The 18,436-nt window shown below is 32.3% G+C and overlaps 1 protein-coding gene and 1 long non-coding RNA gene across 2 annotated transcripts in view; one reads left to right on the top strand and one right to left on the bottom strand.

Moving 5' to 3' along the window:
- The first annotated feature begins 1,228 nt into the window (after positions 1–1,228).
- Positions 1,229–18,436, top strand: part of LOC108725032 (solute carrier family 22 member 4) — a 20,172-nt gene continuing 2,964 nt past the window's right edge. Inside the window, 10 exon segments of the mRNA XM_018451792.1 lie at positions 1,229–1,354; positions 1,865–2,285; positions 13,508–13,593; positions 14,880–15,027; positions 15,224–15,443; positions 15,546–15,652; positions 16,328–16,482; positions 17,271–17,460; positions 17,811–17,943; positions 18,167–18,436. The exon segment at positions 18,167–18,436 is cut by the window's right edge and continues 24 nt beyond it. Of these exon segments, the coding sequence (XP_018307294.1) occupies positions 2,272–2,285; positions 13,508–13,593; positions 14,880–15,027; positions 15,224–15,443; positions 15,546–15,652; positions 16,328–16,482; positions 17,271–17,460; positions 17,811–17,943; positions 18,167–18,436 (1,323 nt within the window). The 5' untranslated portion in view covers positions 1,229–1,354; positions 1,865–2,271.
- Positions 11,869–14,369, bottom strand: LOC108725033 (uncharacterized). Its single transcript, XR_001936731.1, has 4 exons — positions 14,117–14,369; positions 13,513–13,649; positions 12,778–13,417; positions 11,869–12,617 (listed from the first exon to the last, which is right to left on the bottom strand). It is a non-coding gene; the product is annotated as an uncharacterized lncRNA (long non-coding RNA).

Below are 18,436 nucleotides of genomic sequence, written 5' to 3'. Positions count from 1 at the left end.
CGAAGAAACGACGTAGAGTTCCTAGAATTGGGCTTAAACGTTTAATTAAAATGTTATTATTATATGAAAACGTGTATGTAGGCGTGAGATATTGTAATAGTAATAGTACATAGTGATGTGCCAATAACATGTAAATCATGTGTATGTAAGGGTTACTTACAATAGAGACGTGTCTTCAAGAGACAGCAATAAGTCATACGTCTCATACGCCAAAGCTTGTGCGTTACTTACGTCTACAACTTAAGTCTCTAAGTAAGCGTTACGATCGTTACAACCATTCTTGTGCTCAGACCCTAAGTCTCTCTCTCTCTCTCTCTCTCTCTCTCTCTCTCTCTCTCTCTCATTACTCTCATTACGTAGTTATATGTTTGTTCTTAAGAACATTTATGTACATACTTTCACATTAAATTTATGGATCTTGTTTAACTGTAGGTAGATTAATACTATACAATGAGTAAATTAACTTAATTGGTTGAGCGAATTGGGGTTAAACTATTTGAACGTGAATAAGTCATAATGGCGTGGGCAAATATGCGGAAACAATGTGCTACATGAATAAATGTATAATATTAATTACTGAAAAATGTACTATCGACGATGTCGCTCTCGTTTTATTATCTACATTTTTGAAATAGTGAGAAGCAAATGCTTGTAACGTATACATATGGTAATAAAAAAATATATATTTCTGAAAAAATGCGGAACGATTTATTAAATAAAAGATTGATTAAAAATTACATTTCACAGAATTTTTTTGCATCTTATTGTTAATCAAAATAGATATAGGCGTTACGTTAAAATACGAGACGTAGGGGCTCGGATGGCGGACGTTGTATAAATGTAAATGAAAAATGTAAACGTTTAATTTCGGTTGCAAAAAAAAGATCATTATTTTTACGCATCTATGATTGCTTTGCGAAATTGGCTTCTCGCTGTGCAAACAACCATAGCGAGTTAATGAATTGCAAATAATATTGTAGTCTGCAATATAACGTGTGCTCGACTCATCAGAAGTATAAAATCTAAAATTCTATTTTTATTTCTAACCAATCAACAAAGCGCGCATTTTTATGTTAAGCTGTTCGATAACACATTCGAAGATCGATTAAATTGTATAGATATAATCACGTAATCATCCCGTCGCTGTGTCCCGCGAATCACGTGTTAGATTGGATCGCTTTGTTCGATTCGCGTCGCGGCTTTAGAATGAAGAGAAAGCATATGTGACTCAGATCTTTGTCAGTCGGCCGTCAAGTGAAGTTCGTGTCATTTTCTAATAATTTATCCGTCACATGTGCAGTGAATGATGCAAAAGTGGGCAGCAAATTTCAAACTGTCTTGTGTCAATTTACAGGTGAGAAAAATAAACTATATATACATTACGAATTAAGGTATTATACTTTTCTATGTGTCGCTCGTCGTTGGTTTTTAAGCGATAAATAGGTCGCGCGATAATTCACTGATGACAATTCAGTCATGTGATCTTCGCTATAAAAACGAACGATGAGCATTCATACCTTTACGAGACACGACCACAGTTGCCACCTTTCAATTAGTGTTCGACTGGAGAATCGATGGAGTTCCCACTATTCTACCAGAGATCGTTGCCAATATCAAAATTTGTGTTGTTTTTTAGCATGTTTTAAAAAAAAGAGTTATCAGATCTTTTGCCGGAGATATCTTTCTAAAAATCGGAGGAAAATCGATGCGCGCGTTTAAAAAAAAGGTAAAATCTTGAGCGGTTGAAGATTTTTCAAAAAACTGGAATCTCTCTGGCCGAAAATGGAGAAATGGCAATCATGGATACGTGTATGTACCCTCAAAGAATGCGTAATGCGACCTATTTGTGATCAATCTGATGCAGACAGTACGGCTGCATCCCGCATGAGCGGTTTGTTGACCCAGCTTTCAGATAGCAAGGCAGATAAGGGAAATGGCGAGAAAAACGTCCCACTGCTGAAGATGGCTTTGACGCCTCTTTCGTCATCATTGTCATCGTCCATCGCCTACATCGTCCGTCGCCTCCTACTTCAGCTCACCCCCTACGGAATAGACTCTTCTGCGTGTCGTGTGATTAAACACGATTGACGAGAAGTTTCCGAGTATTTGAGTCTGTGACACGCGGATGTAGAACAAAGTCGTGACTTCGCGACGAGGCAATCTTCTTTTTTCCTTCTTTTTCGCAAAGGCGTTTTTCCTCTCGCAAATTTCTCTGATTTTCACACGGATTAGTGGGAGATTGCAATTCAGTGTTTACGTCGCAGTGCCACTATGGGCTTGGAAAGGTGAGTGAGATCATTCGTTCTTTTATGTCTTTGTGAAATTTTCATTAAAGAATTTCATCTGGCCGCTCGTTTGGACTTCGGATATCATTTCTTTTTTTCAAACATGTATTAAAATAAAGAATTTATAAAATAAAGCTACTCTGAAACAAAATGTACTAAATCTTAATATATATTAATTCTTAAAAATCTTAATACATTTCTCTGAATAGCACTAAATAAAAATTTACTTGTAGTAACTAAATATTTACTCAATAAAAAATGATGAATTAAAAAAAAATTAAAATAATGGTTTTTATATAAAATAAATATATGTTTACATTTAATAAATACTTACTTAGAACTGTTCAAACAAATATTCATTAAATTTTAGTACTTTTTGAACTTAGAACTATTCAAACAAATATTTATTAAATTTTAGTATTTGTTATAACACACGATGTGGACTCTGGATATTTAACGAACATGATTATAATCTATTATATCTATAATATCTATTATATCTATTATATCTATTATATCTACGAATTACTTTTTATCTGAGATTGTTTTTTTGTTCTTTATTTGTTTTATTTTATTCGATAAGTTAATTGCTATCAGTTCAAACGATAAACGTAACATTTTCTTCGATACTTCTATCATATCATAATGTTGTTATCGCAATTAAATATGTGTCAGTTTATAAAAGTGAAGAAGCTTATGTAAAATATATCAGTTTTAATATCTTTATACTTTATAATTTAGAATAAGATTTTAAAAATAATTTATGAAACAAGTTATTTACAGAACTAATCAAATCATATCATTGTTACAAATTTCTTTTAAAAATTTGTGATTGAAAATATCTATTGGTAACAGGATTACAGATATTTATTTATATGCTGATATTGAAATTCTTGGCATTTTCATCGATTTCTTTCCTCAAATTAGGTACGAATAACTGTTATACGATACATTTAATCGATTTTATGAATGAGATTATAGACACATTCAGCAGAATTCGGCACTTATTTTTAGTAAGCACTTTGCGTCGATTGATGGGAAATAGTCCTATAAAAGCAAGAAAAACTTCCAACAGACGCAAAATAAATATTCTGCTGAACATGGTCATTGTATAACTGAAGTTGAACGTGTAATATTTTTGTCTCTACATGTTAAATTTAATTCAAATATCGTGAATATTTTCAATATAGTGTGTATGTGAAAAGTGGAGTGCCAATTTCTAAATTTAACGTATTTAACGGGATTGTAACTTTATGCGGCCATACGAACAAATGCGGAACAGTGCGTTACTGCATAAAAATATCAAAGAGGAGTATTGAATTGCATGCGCTGAAACGTAAACGAATAAACATATCATTAAATTGACCGGTTGTGCGCCAATTATTACGTCGGTGTTATTTTCCTGGCATAATTTTACAAAGTTAAAAGTATCAAACCAATTTTGCCAAACATGGGAAAAACCTGTTAACGCTCGATAATATTGCGTTAATATGGCATAACGAGACGACAATTATAAATTTGAAATCCGCTTCCTCGTACATAAAGCGACTAACAATCTCATTCTTATCAATATAATTCATGAATTCGCCATATATATAAATATAGCCACCAACGTCAATGTATATTATTTTTGCATAAAATACAAGTTAAATATTCAAGTGCGAAGAGTAGCAAGTACACGCCGAACCAAGTTTAGGAACTGAATTGCACGTCATTAAGATAATGTCTGGATACTTATGTGTATTAGTTGTATGCAAAGTATATACATATAGAATTATAAAGAATGTCGCGCAAATGTCAGATATTGGTGTGCGAAACTTTACTGATAAAATTTTCTGAACAATTTGGACATTACAAGAAATTTTACGAATTTGTTTTTTTATAAAAATATCGAGGTATTATCAATGGCCTTTGCATTGAAAACATGTAAAGACTTTTTATATTAAGCTTAATAAATAAATAATTACAGATAGAAGAGAAACGTAATTGTAGATTTATTTTTTTACTTAATTTCAGGTTGACTTTACTTTATTAAATTTGCATATTTGAAAAACAATTTTAAATAGATAGTGATTGAATGGAAAATTTATGATGGATGATGATCTTCCGAGGCTTTCAGTTGTTGAAGAAAAGAATTTATTACGAAATGTGCAGTTTGATTGCAATAATCATAATTATAACTTAGGATAATGGAGTACGTGGTATTTTAGCATTCATTTAGCATTTTATTTTGCCTTTTCGTTTAACATGTCACGTATATTTCTCTTAGTTCATTGCCACGATGCATACATCTATGTCGACCAAGGTTCGGTAACCATCAAGTCTTGCACAATGAATACTAACACTGACTCGTACAAGACTGCAAAATCATACTTGAACCTTCATTTCATTTAATTTTCATCATATTTTTATTACCAATACGCGTATTGCAATTGCTCTTTCACGTCCACACAACTCTAGATGAAAAGAATATTCGTAATTGCGAATGAATTCTATTATTCCTTTATATACGAAATAAAATACGTTTATGAAAACGTTATTTAAGTGACAAGCAATTTACGTAATCTAATTCTTTTACGTTATTTTAATTTATGTAATTTAATTTTTTTAGATTCTGTTATCTCAAAAATTCGCTAAACTACTACTAATTTTTGTTGTATAATTAGTTAGTCATAGTAACGATTTAATCAGTGATACTTAATTAGTATCAGTTTTATACAATTAAGTTTATCGGCAAAACTTTATACTTGTCTATGATAAGAATGAATTTTTACTTTAAATAGATTAAATTGATGCAGTCTAAGTATAAAAAAAATTATCTTTTCAGTATGTGTGTCTTATGAAGAAATAGTCTTTTCAGCGTTGTGCATCTAAATCTAAATTGTCCTTAAACATCGTCTCTCACATAATAAATTTTCTTTTTAATTTTTCCTCGTTTGCGTAACATATTTATGTTCGTAAGCATGTGTCACAGCGTGCTGACGATATTTCATAGCAGCGTTTGCGCAAAGTGCGGCACAATATGAGATTAGTCCTTCAGCAAAACGGTATCTTGTTCGCCATTGAATAATGACACCCACGTGTCGAATTCGATCAGTCGATCGCTTTTCGATCTAATATCATATGTAGCTATTACCTAAAAATAAATCTGTAAATATTAGGGAAACTTTTACAAATAACCATGATGAAACAATTGAATGTGATCCATTTCATCTCGATTCGAGGATAATGTTTCACGTGTAGACGACTAATTTGTCGTCATAAGTAAAAATTTTCAATTACTCAAGAGATAAAGAAAGAATGTATAAGGAAAGAAGTGTAATTCTGACGCAATAGTATAAAAAAATACATACATGAAACAAAAACAGAAATATAAAAAATTGCTTATAAGTAATTGCACCAGTTTTAAGTGCAATCCATTTTTGCACTGAGATGTTATTTTAATTTCAAGTCGGACAAATAAACTTTATACAAATGTAATATAATTAATAGTTAAAACAATAAAGTACAATAATTAGAAGGGCATTGGTCAATAGGAGTCAGCGCTGGAAAACGGTTGCGCAAAAGTTATGATAACCGTTTCCTAGCACTGACTTCTATTACCGTTCTAATTATTGTACTTTATTGTTTTATTTATTAAGTAAAGGAGTCTTCAATTAATTCTTACTTATATGAATTTTTTAATAATTAATAATGATATGACTATTTGCGATACGAAAGAAATAATTCTTTACAATCTTAAATATTAATTAAGTGATTAAGATTTTTATCAATATCTAATTGATAATTAAACTAAGTAATTAATTAATTATTGATCAATAATTAATTATTGATCAATAATTTTGTTAATTGATAATTATCTAAATTATAATTAAATTATCAATTAACAAGATTATGACATATATATCAATATAATCATTACGTTATAATTTGACTTCTGTTAAAACTTATCATTTCAAAGTATGGTATTAAATCTTACTTCTATATTTTCAATTATTAATATCATTAATAACGTCATCGACATATTACTGCGTGATAAATGCGGTGAATGAAGAATGCCTACATTTTCCGCATAATTTATAATGAGACCATGTACTCTCTTAAAATTAATGAAAATTTTACTGATTAAATATTCCACCTGATGATTAGAGAGTATTTCACTTATTTTAAGTTCGGACATTCACAATTTGCTCTTCCGCTTTGTATCTTATTGATTGTGATTAGTAGAACTAAGATTTTACTGTAAAAATATTAAATAGCCGCATATACCAGCAAAATGTAACCTTCAAAACTTTCTAAAGTTTTGATTGCTATTTCTTGGTAGAAGCCCTCATATCTATGGAATAAAACTCGCATTGAATTAGTATTCATATAAATTCATAGAATCATATATTCCACTTTTTTGCTCCTAAACTTGTTATTCACATCACTATTTTCAGCGGTCTAATATCACTGGAATAATTTACCACTAACGTTTGTTTCAATAGATTAACTTTAATCTTATAATTGCTTCCTCTTTCTCTAGTTCTAAGAATTAGAAAATGATGAAGAATCAGTTGAACTGAGATTAAAATTAATCTACATTGATGAAAACAGGCATAACTGATTCTTTCCAGTGAGATCTCATTAAATGCAGTGGTATACTTTTAACTACTTATATATCTTCATTGCTTTTCAGTGATAAGATATTGATTCCGTTTAAGAAAGTGTTTTCATTTTGATATTGCTAAAAATTTAATTCGAATTAAGAATGGAGTTTTTGCAAATTTGCACAATATTTTAATAAATTTAAATCTTTTTTACAATTAAAACAATATGAGATAATTGATGTCATTTTAATGACCATTAATTCCTTTTTTTTTAATCAACCATATTACTTTAATAGGTATAATTATTATTTATTTATAATGAAAATGTACATATGATAATATATCAAAATTTGGAGGAGTGATTTAAAGAAAAGTTGTCTCTTCCTCCGAAATATGACGTACTATTTCGAAATACTATGCTTACATCTCAATAAATGCCATTCTATTATTATTGAATGTATCTATATATCTGTGTGCGAAATTTCTTGTAAAAATCTACCACATATATAAAATATCGTAACTGAATTGATTAAATTAAAAATAATTGTCAAATATGCATTGTGATAAATATTATCTAAGTAGGATATCAATCAGTTAGATATCGTTTAACACGTAAATCATTCTGTTCATCTTGTGTTCAATGCCTTTATTATTTCTATAGGAACGAATTTAATTTGTTTTAACAAATGAGATCTCTCTCTCTCTCTCTCTCTCTCTCTCTCTCCGTAAAGTATTGAAGAGAGATGTTCATTTCTTTCTAAGCACAGATGTTAAGAACAGGAAATGCGCATTCTGTACTTATTACATTTACGAATTTTACGTATACAACATTATCCGGTTGTTAAAATAATGCTTAAAAGAACAAGTCGGGAATTAATTACAATAAATTCATGAAAAGCCATAGATGGCTACGGATTATATTTGTTAACTAGTTTTGATTTTTTTTAAACTTACTTTCACACGATATAGCAAAACTGCAGCTCATACAGCGTACACGAGAGAGGCAATGCAAGCTGGAACCGGCTAGTTGAAACCAGTTACACATATGTATGATATTTCTTCGGAGCCTTTCAATATACATATAGAGTAACATCAAAAATATCCTTTTCGCGATTTTTAATATTAAAGGATCTTTATTCTCCATTAATTATGCACGAGTATTGAACACGGAAAACATGTATGTATTATACAGTGTATGTATCAAGAGCTCTCTACTGAAATTGACTGTAGTGAGAATTACGATCAAATACGAGATATATTTTGTGTATCACATAGGAATATAAATACATATTAAATTGCTAACAACAGGAGCAACAGGATTGCTGATTAAGCGATGGAGTTACGGTTGCTTCCAATATTTACAAAATGTGCATACGTTTATAATATATTATAATTTACGTCGTTCTATGAATGAAAAAAAAAACACGCATCGTACATCGAAGCAACGGTTTTGAATATTCACCCAGTACTCGCCGTTTCTCAATTTAGAAACCTTGAACACCTTCCAGCATGTAAAAGATGCTTTATAAAAAATAAAATTGCTGTACTTGGAACTGCTTCTAACATTTCTCAGACGATATACTAGTAGATCTCGATTTTTTCGTACATTAATATTAATATATTTACAATAGACATTAATATTAATGCGCGCGCTGGGTGTGTTTTACGCGTAAAGGAAGTACGGCAGTGTCGCTGTGCTTGGCTTAGAGCCGAGACATTATCGTGTCTCCAGATTTTACTACTAGGTGATGTATAACACTATTCAGAAAAAGACTGTTTTCGAACACTGAAACAAGACTAGTGATTTTTAATAGTTTTTTAAAAATATTGAATACGAAAGCGTTTTTCAAATTGCTCCATCATGCCTATTTTGAAAAATTTGCAATTCAATTTGATAAAAGATATTGCTTTATCATATTGTAATGATGTATGACATACTGAAAAACTTTTAATGTAATCAAAATTAAATATGTTGTTATTAAATATGTTGATTTTCAGCCTTTCAAAAGAAACCTTTTAATGTCGGCTAATAAAAGATTCATAGTTAAATATGTAGTCTATTACGAAGAAACTATAAATTTTATTAAATAATTGATAATTTAATGAAATAGCTTTTGACTATTTATTTAAACTTAAAAGTTTGTTAGGCCGTTGAATATAAATAAAATATCAAAATTAACAAATTCAAAATGGATTCAATATGATGGGGAATGTCAAAATTTGAAAAATATCCGGATTATTATAAAATGTATAGACGTCTTCATAATTTTGAATTTATCAGTTTTGACATCAGATTCTTATACAGCGGCCTAAAAAACTTTTATATTTAACTAAATATGAATAAAAACTATTTGGTAAATCGTCAATGACCTAATTCACTTTTATGTAATTGATTCTAAACTTTTGAATATCTTATTAATTGTAGCCGACATTAAAAAATCTTTTTGAGGATTGAGAATTCTATTAATATGCTTAATTTTGATAGCAATAAAACTTTTTCGGCATGTCTCATATCGTAGTTATAATATGATAAAATATAGAAAAATAGCCCTTTTTTGCAACTTTAAATGTAAATTTTTCAAAATTATGACGTGATGGAACAATATTTGGAAGCTTTGTATATAGCGTAAAAAAAAATACGGGAACTAACTAGTCTCGTTCTGTTTTTTTTTTTATCGAATAGTGTAATCACGCATCTCGAAAATGCTCTCCGAGGAATTTTCAAACGTAGGGATCGTCCATTCGAACGGACGACACATCCATTAATTTCCACGCTCGTTTCTTCATAAGTTTAAGATAAAACGTTATTCCCCCACCGATTGTTTAGCTGTTCCCCACTCGTGCAAACATTGTGGCTACCATCACGAAATGCTATTACCTTCAAAGAGACAGTACTTGTTGTCTTTGCGAGTTGGAAGTAGGCAGGTGCACGTGAGGTCCAGCGAGTGTCCAGAGGTGATGGTGGCGGTGGCAGCGATGATGACAGCGGCAATTCATTAATTCGCTTATCAGCGATCGTCCGTGTGGACGAGCAAAAAGTGTAGCATGCAGCTCGTGGCTCACGCGCGCGAAATCGAGTTTTACGACGTTTAGAAGGCCACATACTCGTATTTGTGACAGACGTCAGGCTTGAGCGCTCCGATTTAAGGTAATAGAATATGTAGATCTAGAAAGATATGCACGTGGAAAACGTTTTCTCGCTTCAGGACTGTAATAAAAGCGACAATCGTAAACGTTTCCTTTGTAAATCCCTTCCCGAAACGCGAGTGCATACGATATGCGAAGAAAAGAAAAAAACAACTATATGTAAATCTACAGTCATCGACGTTATCAGCTAGAAAACACATATGTATTTTGCATATGAATATGTCAAAATACATTGTGATAACTGTTCATGCGTATGCTAAAAAATTGACCTCTAGAAGTACAAGAACACGATTGAGTATATTATCGTAGTCTTGACAATATTCACGATGATTATTGTTATTAATGCTTCCACACAAGTAAGTATTTTTAAATACAAATACTTTTAAAAACAATATCAGGTTAAAGACAAGTCAGTTAATGCAGCTTATTAAGTTCCATTTTTATCTTATGTACATTCGAGAATCGTTCAAAGAATTAGTTTTACAAAAAATTTAATTTTTAAAATATTGACCGTGTAATATATATGCTACTTAACAAAAAAACAGGAAACACTAAAAAAACGCTTACAATTGCACAATTTTCAGATTATCATAGCTTGGAAAAAAATTATTGCAGCTGATAACAAAAAATTTAAAAAAGCTTGAAATTTGTATTTTAACATGCTTTTAATAATTTAAAAAAGTGTTTATACTATATTTAGAGTTCTATATCTTAACAAAGATCATCTTGTTATGTTCTTTAAAATTACGTATATTCAACAATCTGCATGCAGCTAGATAAAACATTTTTTCTAAAAATATTTTTACAAACATTTTTTTCTAAAAATACTTTTACAAACAAGTATAGAGTTTTACCTACAAAATGCTTTTTAAAAAATTTTTTACGATTTTTTTTACCGAATTACACGATTTTAGAGCTAAACATGTATTTCTTACAACCAACGTTGAAATTCGGTGAAAAGTTATCGTAAAAATTTTTTATCTCGCCAATTCTGCAGAATTAAATTTAAACGATCAAAAGCATATTAAAGTATAAACTTCGAGCTTCAAAATGCTTTTATAATTTTTGTCTGCGATAATTTTTCACCAAGTTATGGTTATTTGAAAATTGTGCAATTTTGAGCGTTTTAAAAGTATTCTATGTATTTTTTATGTAGTGTAATTTAATGCAATTGTACATTGTCTCTAGATACACAGATCTAAAAATAATTTAATTTAATTTAATTAATTAATTATTTTAAATAATTAGTTTAAATAGTTTTATTTAATAACTTTGTTTTTTTCTTGTTTAATCTTGTTTATTTTGTTTAAGTAATAAAAGTGCATGTCATTTTTTATTTATAAAGTAATTTTTTAAGTATAAAGATTTGAGGTATAACCAATCCTAAATGTTAATTAAAAGGTCATGTATATCATACGTATAATCATAAGATAATATGCGTATAACAGTAGTTTTGTTTAATGTCGGTGATAGCAAAATGTTTGATGTATCAATTCGACGTATCATTTCTAACACTATTCCACGACATGGATACATGACTTTTTAACTAATGTTAGATTTATTATATGACTTAAATATTTTATTATTTGTCTTATATTATTTATCTTATATTTTAAAAAATGACTTTATGAGAAAGAAAATAGCATGCACTTTTATTATTTAATTTTTCATGAACTTTCGTGCTGCAATTTTATTATCATCAAATTTTGAGATTGTGTGTGTGTGTGTGTGTGTGTGTGTGTGTGTGTGTGTGTGTTTACAAGTAATAATTTCGATATTACATAATTGTTAATATTATTTGCTAATAAGATGCAATATATCTTTATATAAATACAGAATTGCCCCCATTCAAATATTCGCATCTCCTAATATTCCATTGTGATACTTAGAATCCATGAGAAATCGCGTGACAGCTCGACTATCACGTGGAAGATCCTCCGTTCGCAAATTAAAAGGATATAAAAAGAAAAAGAGTCGTAGAACTAATGGCTCATTCTGTCGCTCCATTCGTGTGCCGTGCATTCTAAAGGCAAAGTACGTAAATCTCCTCAACGTCCTCGAGATTAACTTGGACTATTTGGTTCACGGTAACTTTCTCGAGTCACCTCGCGCGGGTAATGATCGGAATATCAATACACGCTCCATTAATTTATTAAAACATTGTCTAGTTTCTCGTAAACCTCGTTTTCACGAAAACAATGCCTGTCTCGCGTAAATCGCGGGAATGGATAAACTTCACTGAAGACTTTCGCAGACAGCGGCGTGCGTTTAATGCAACATTAGAATGGTATCGTAAAACCGAATACGTGCCGGTAATTACTCCCTTTGTGCATTTCACCGCTCGACATGGTTAAAACAGTATCTCGTGACGCAATGGGATAAACTGCACAATTGTTTCAGCTATCTGGCACAATTGGAAGATTACTTTATCTAGTTCGGCGTTACGATTTTCTTTTCGGTTTCTCTCTTTTGAGCGCAGCGGTTTTCCGGTTTCCGGTACCGTTGGGAAATCAATAGCCACGTGCCATACATAGAAGTTAACCGCGTGCTTGCGAGAGGTCAGCACGCAGCCTTCGGGAAAGCATTGAAATTTCTCCTGGTATTTTTCAAACATTTTACAATTATCTGTTTATTAAACGCGATATTTCGCATATTTTTTGCAAAAAAAAGCGGCTTTGTGAAAATATAGTCGAAAACACGAGACTCGTTAGTTGCTCCTCTGTGAATTTTCACATTAAAACATACGGTTAAATTACCTGATGACAGAAATCTCTGTAAAACAGAGATTTATTATGCGTGTGTTCAATATACACACGGTGTTTACAAAAATACTTTTTTTACGATAACATCCTCATACAGGTTCACATTGTAATCGTACAGGTAATCGTTGCACACACGCAATGATTTAATGCCGTAAATCAAAAAGTCAAGAACGGATCGACGAGACTCCATACAAAACGATTATCCAATCCGTGTTTTATCATTCCATGTTGTACGCGTAATACTTCACATTGCGCACAGTTTTACACTTCTTTTTTCGGTTCCTCAATAATTATTACGCTCTGATAATCCTGTTTCTAATACGTCATACTTTTTGCATTATTTGCCGCTGGGCCGCTAACTTCCAGCACCTGCAACATCGTCGTTATATGCATGCGTTGTTTATATACCGCCGGGATAGCTCCAGCTACTCGGTGGAGAAGTCGTTTCCGAGGGCAGTTCCTCTCTCTCTTTCTCTCTCTCTCTCTTCCCCTCTCTTTTCTGATACTTTTTATGGGAAAAAGCTTTCTGTAGCCGCCTTCACACGGCGAACTGATCTCGTTTCTTTATGTAATGCCCGCCCAAGTCCGACGCGCGCGACTGGCATCATTTTTCATTCGCGATGTTCCCAGGAAACTTGAAACATAAAGCGCCAGGTTGAACTTTCGATCGGCCGCCATGGCGGCGATTCCCGGCAAGTAGTATAAATTCCGAATATGATTGCAGCTTACGAGACGTAAAAGACGAAAGTATGCGGCTGTGCTGTTCAAGGAAGGACGAGGCTGACCCGCTGCGGTCGGGACTGGAAAATGGTACGAACGATATCCACACGTTGACGTAATCGTAAAATGGAAATGCAACGCGATCTCTGCGTCGGAAGAATAATCTTAAACGTAAAATGAGAAAAATTCCATGTAATAAAAATGCACTACAATAAAATGTGTATGAGAAATGCAAAAGTATTAGAAATGTCTTAAATACATCTTCCAATTTATAATAGTTTAAAAAAAAGCAAAACAAAACGAAAGTGAGCTTGGTTTATGTGCTTACAATAGTTTGTATATTAAGCAATTATATTAATTCATACATATATAAAATAGCTTGAAAAGGAAGTTTTATTTTTTTAAACTATTATAAATTGAAAAATATGTATTTAAGACATTTCTAATTACAAATATACACATAATTATAGTTATAGTTTATACAGTATTTACAAAATTTTATTTCCAAAATTGCTTCTTTCTATATAAGGCAATGATTCGAATAAAGTATATTAATTTATATAGAATTAACTAACATTTTCTCGCAAATTTTGACTTAAAGCAAAAATCTTACTTTTTATTGTTAAACATTAAAGGAATTTGCATGTAAATTAGTGATAAATGTTGCCCGGTTTTATCTTACATAACACAGACAAATTGTATGAAGTCTTTATGCACACAGCCATTCGTTTGAAGAGACGATTAAGATGGGCTTATATTTCCAGCCGGATTATTCTTCCAGTTAGCGTTGTTTAAGTATCACTGCTTAACAGTAGTATTAAATTACTAAGTATACATGTATATACATATATAATGGACGCTAGCTTGTTAAAGAAATGTTGGAGATTACGCTGTAATTGAGCGTCGACTTTAGATACCCGATTATTCAATATTACATAACTGGTTAAATGCTTAAGTATGTCGTGTAATTATTTGTTTATGTTATATGTAACAGTATATGTAGTAAGGAAGGTACTAATTGGCTATATTGCAGAATCTTTTTTCGCGCGCGTGTGTTTTCAACAAGCCTTTGATAATAAATAAATATATGTTTTAGTTGATTTATTAATACCTCAAAATAGTGATCTGTGCGAGTTAACATAATAATATAACATGACTCTTCCCGTTATAATCCCTTAATCAAGAAGCGCAGATTATACAATAGAAAATCTTTACCTATTTATTTTCAATAAGCCTGGTATAATATAAATAAATATATTCTTTTATTAGTTGAACATTTCGAAATAATGTCATTTAATGACATGTGATTTTTCTTCTCATAATTTTTTAATCGAGAAACACAGACCATACAACCGAGTCTTTATTCATTTTTATAGGAGGTACCAAAGATCCATTAGCGAGGAACGATATGGAAAAATTTGGATTTTACCAAATAGTGATGTTCACATTTCTTAGTATACCGTTGATACTATCGGCAGGATTTACGCTTTCTTACGTATTTACTGCGGGTGAGATTAAATACAGGTACGCGTATGTATATCTTTGCTAATTATTTAAACTTTCACGTATGTACATGCAGTTAAAATACATAATTCAAACGTATTTGTAAAACACGATGTCGGGTTTTAACAAATTTAAAACATTGTATTTTAAAACATATAAATGTACTTTAAATTGTGTGGGAAAATTAAGGGGGAAAAAAGCAATTGTTTAAATGCAGATGTTTAGTGCCGGAATGCGAGCATTCAGGGAACACGACGTTTGAACCGCCGTGGGTCAATGCTTCCGCACCGAAAATTGACGGGGTCATTTCCGGTTGCACGCGTTACGCGGTGCGAGATGATCGTCCGGGCACATGCACGGAAACATCGTTCACCAACGTCACTAGCTATTGCGATTCTTGGATTTATGATCCGGACGAGCATACGATACTCAACGAGGTAATGCGGCCCGTAGTAATCAGCGCGTATTTTTCACCCGTCGAGATTTAGACCCGACAGATTAATTTCCTTTTTCCTTTTCCTTCACTTATTTCGACACAGTGGGGCTTTACCTGCGACACTAATCGATGGAAACTCACAATGGTGGGCACAATGCAGAATATCGGTCAGTTCGTCGGCTTGATGTTCGCTGGATACATATCTGACAGGTGAGGGATCAGCGCAATATCCCCGGGGCTTTAATTAATTAACTACGTACAAAATATTGCGCAACATTCGTCGCGGATGTCGGCGAGATCGTTTTCATTTTATTTATATCTTCATGTTGCCAAGAAAAAAATATTATATAATTACATTAAAAACTTAATCCTCTAAATTTCATTATATCATGTGACGGCTAATTTAATTAGCTATTACGTAATAATATTTAGGATTTTATGTATATTTAATTAACTATTCATATGACATTGTAGCTTGTAAAGGATGACATACGTGCATGATATACATGATAAATTCGCGTTACGCTATTTTTTCTCTAATTCTAGAAGATCTAAAAATACATTATTTTTCTACATTTTTCCTAGTAAGTTAGATATACAGATAATCAGTTGTATTGTGAACTTCTTTTATTATACGTTTCTTTGCATACCCAACAATCAATCGTGATTGATTGCGAGATTAAATTCTTAGAGTTAAAAGGATATGTTTAATTTTATGTAATGCAAGATGGTACAAATAGTCTGTAACAATGTTTCTACAATTCTTCGATTTCAGATTCTGGATAAGAAAGCATGACGTATCGCGAGGAATTTCGCATTGCGGCATGGCAGAAATGCGCTTTGCCGGGACAATGTGCACATCCACGTTCATTCTTTTATTTCCAGGTATGGGAGACGAACCTTTTTGACGGTGGCGACGTCTCTGTCTGGAGTCAGTGGCTTGATACATTCCTTCTCCGTGAATTATTGGATGTTTCTCGCATTCGAATTCCTCGATGCCAGTATGGCGGCTGGAATTTACAGCGCGGGATTTATTTTAGGTGCGTTAATAACGGGACAATAAATATCCTCGGGGAGAGCAAAAAATATATGCGACACCTGTAAGCGTTATGTCGTTCCTGCCCTATTACGAGTGTTCGCGGGCGGCAAATTCACGATGCAATGCTCTTTACTCGCGTTTGGAATGCAAATACGCGACACGCATATAACGCAGATATTTTCGAGTTATTTATTTTGGATTTATCATGTGTTTATTTAGTCGTTTATTAAAATTGTAGTTGTAGCTTTATGCGACATGCATTTAGATTCCTATGAAAATATATTCTGTGACAAAACATTCTCGGGAAATATAATACTAACAGGCCATATAAAAGATAATGAGTTTTCACTCAAAAATTCGAGATTACACTTGCGGAAAATGAAAATATAAAAAAGAAATATTGCATTTTTCTTAATGTACGAGGAACGGCTTGAAAATGAGCTTTTTCTTCAAATTAGCGATTGATATTTCAATAATATTTATCAACATTTATATTTGAGTTAAACCATCGATATCAAGAAATTCGAAATTTTTTAAATCTTGTATATCGCAGAATTTTTAAATCATCGACGCACCGGCGACTCTCGTGTCGATCGCACGAATACATTATTTTTCTACGTTCGCTGTCGTATTAATTATTACCAATAAGTTGCATATTATATAAGAATCACGTACTATAAGATATGTATGTATATTAATTCCACTTCTCTTCAGTGTAATGTCCTTTCAACGTAACTTACGCGTGACTACGTTCTCGCTAATAATTTATACACTTGTTCGCTCTCACAGGGTTAGAGACGGCGGGAAAGAAAAACAGAGTCTTTGGAAGTACTATAATCTGCTGCATGTTCGCCATGGGTGAGATTTTGCTAGGATTGATTGCGAGTTGGCTAAGATCTTGGCGAACGCTTCTTAGGGTAATATACGGGCCGGGACTGTTAGCCGTCTTCCTGCCTCTGCTCATTCCAGAATCAGTTAGGTAATTCTTTTTAATCTTAGTCAACATTCGCGTATCGGTGAGACGTCCTTCTCAATCGATTATCAAGATTTGAATTCGAACACACACACAATGTATATCTATAATTTATTGAAGTATGTGCGTGATTGATTCTCCTTCATGGATATCTATCGGTAATTTAATTAAAAATGGTGTAATTCATTGCATTAAAATGATTAAAAGATTGAAAGATTAGCTAGAATCATTTATTACCTTAATGCAACTTTTTATAGTAAACAATTAAACGGAATTTATTAAGGAATGTTTATACGGTAGAATTCTTTACATTGTTTTATCTGCAAAATATATATGCACATAATCCCGTTTTCAAGGTGGCTGTTGACAAAGGATAAACATGAGAAAGTGGGAAAAATATACCGTAAAATGGCTCGAATGAACGGCTTGCCAGTAACAGACGAGGCTATCAATGCGTTTAAAGAAATAAATGTAGATAAGGAGGAACCGGTATGTCACTTATCTCTTTTTTCTCCTCATAAATGCATATGTTTAATTATAGCATTGAAAAATTTGTATCTGCAAGTCTACTACTTTCTAACATACAGCTATCGTTTGTAATTTTCAATAGTCAGTAACTTTTGTATTATTCCGTAAACATCAACGTAAAACGATGACTTGCATATGATTCTTGCGATTTCATAGTCATCTCATGATTGATACGATCTTTCAGAAAAGCAAGCTGGTGATATCGGACGAAAGGAAACCGATCGTGCAAGTTCTACATAGTTCAGTGATACTCATTCGACTGCTGATTTGCTCGTTCTGCTGGCTCACGAACACGTTCGTTTATTACGGACTGTCGTTGAATTCCGTGGCGTTCGCTGGGGATAAGTACATCAATTTCGTGCTCGTCGCGGTGGTCGAGATACCGGCGTATTGCCTCGCTTGGGTGCTGACCGATCACATTGGCCGTAAACCAACGCTCTCCGGCTCATTCCTG

This window comes from Mycetomoellerius zeteki, unplaced genomic scaffold (genome assembly GCF_001594055.1).
Source record: "Mycetomoellerius zeteki isolate Tzet28-1 unplaced genomic scaffold, Tzet1.0 scaffold321, whole genome shotgun sequence".
NCBI classification, from domain to species: Eukaryota; Metazoa; Arthropoda; class Insecta; order Hymenoptera; family Formicidae; genus Mycetomoellerius; species Mycetomoellerius zeteki.
This window is presented reverse-complemented; position numbering and strand designations above follow the sequence as displayed.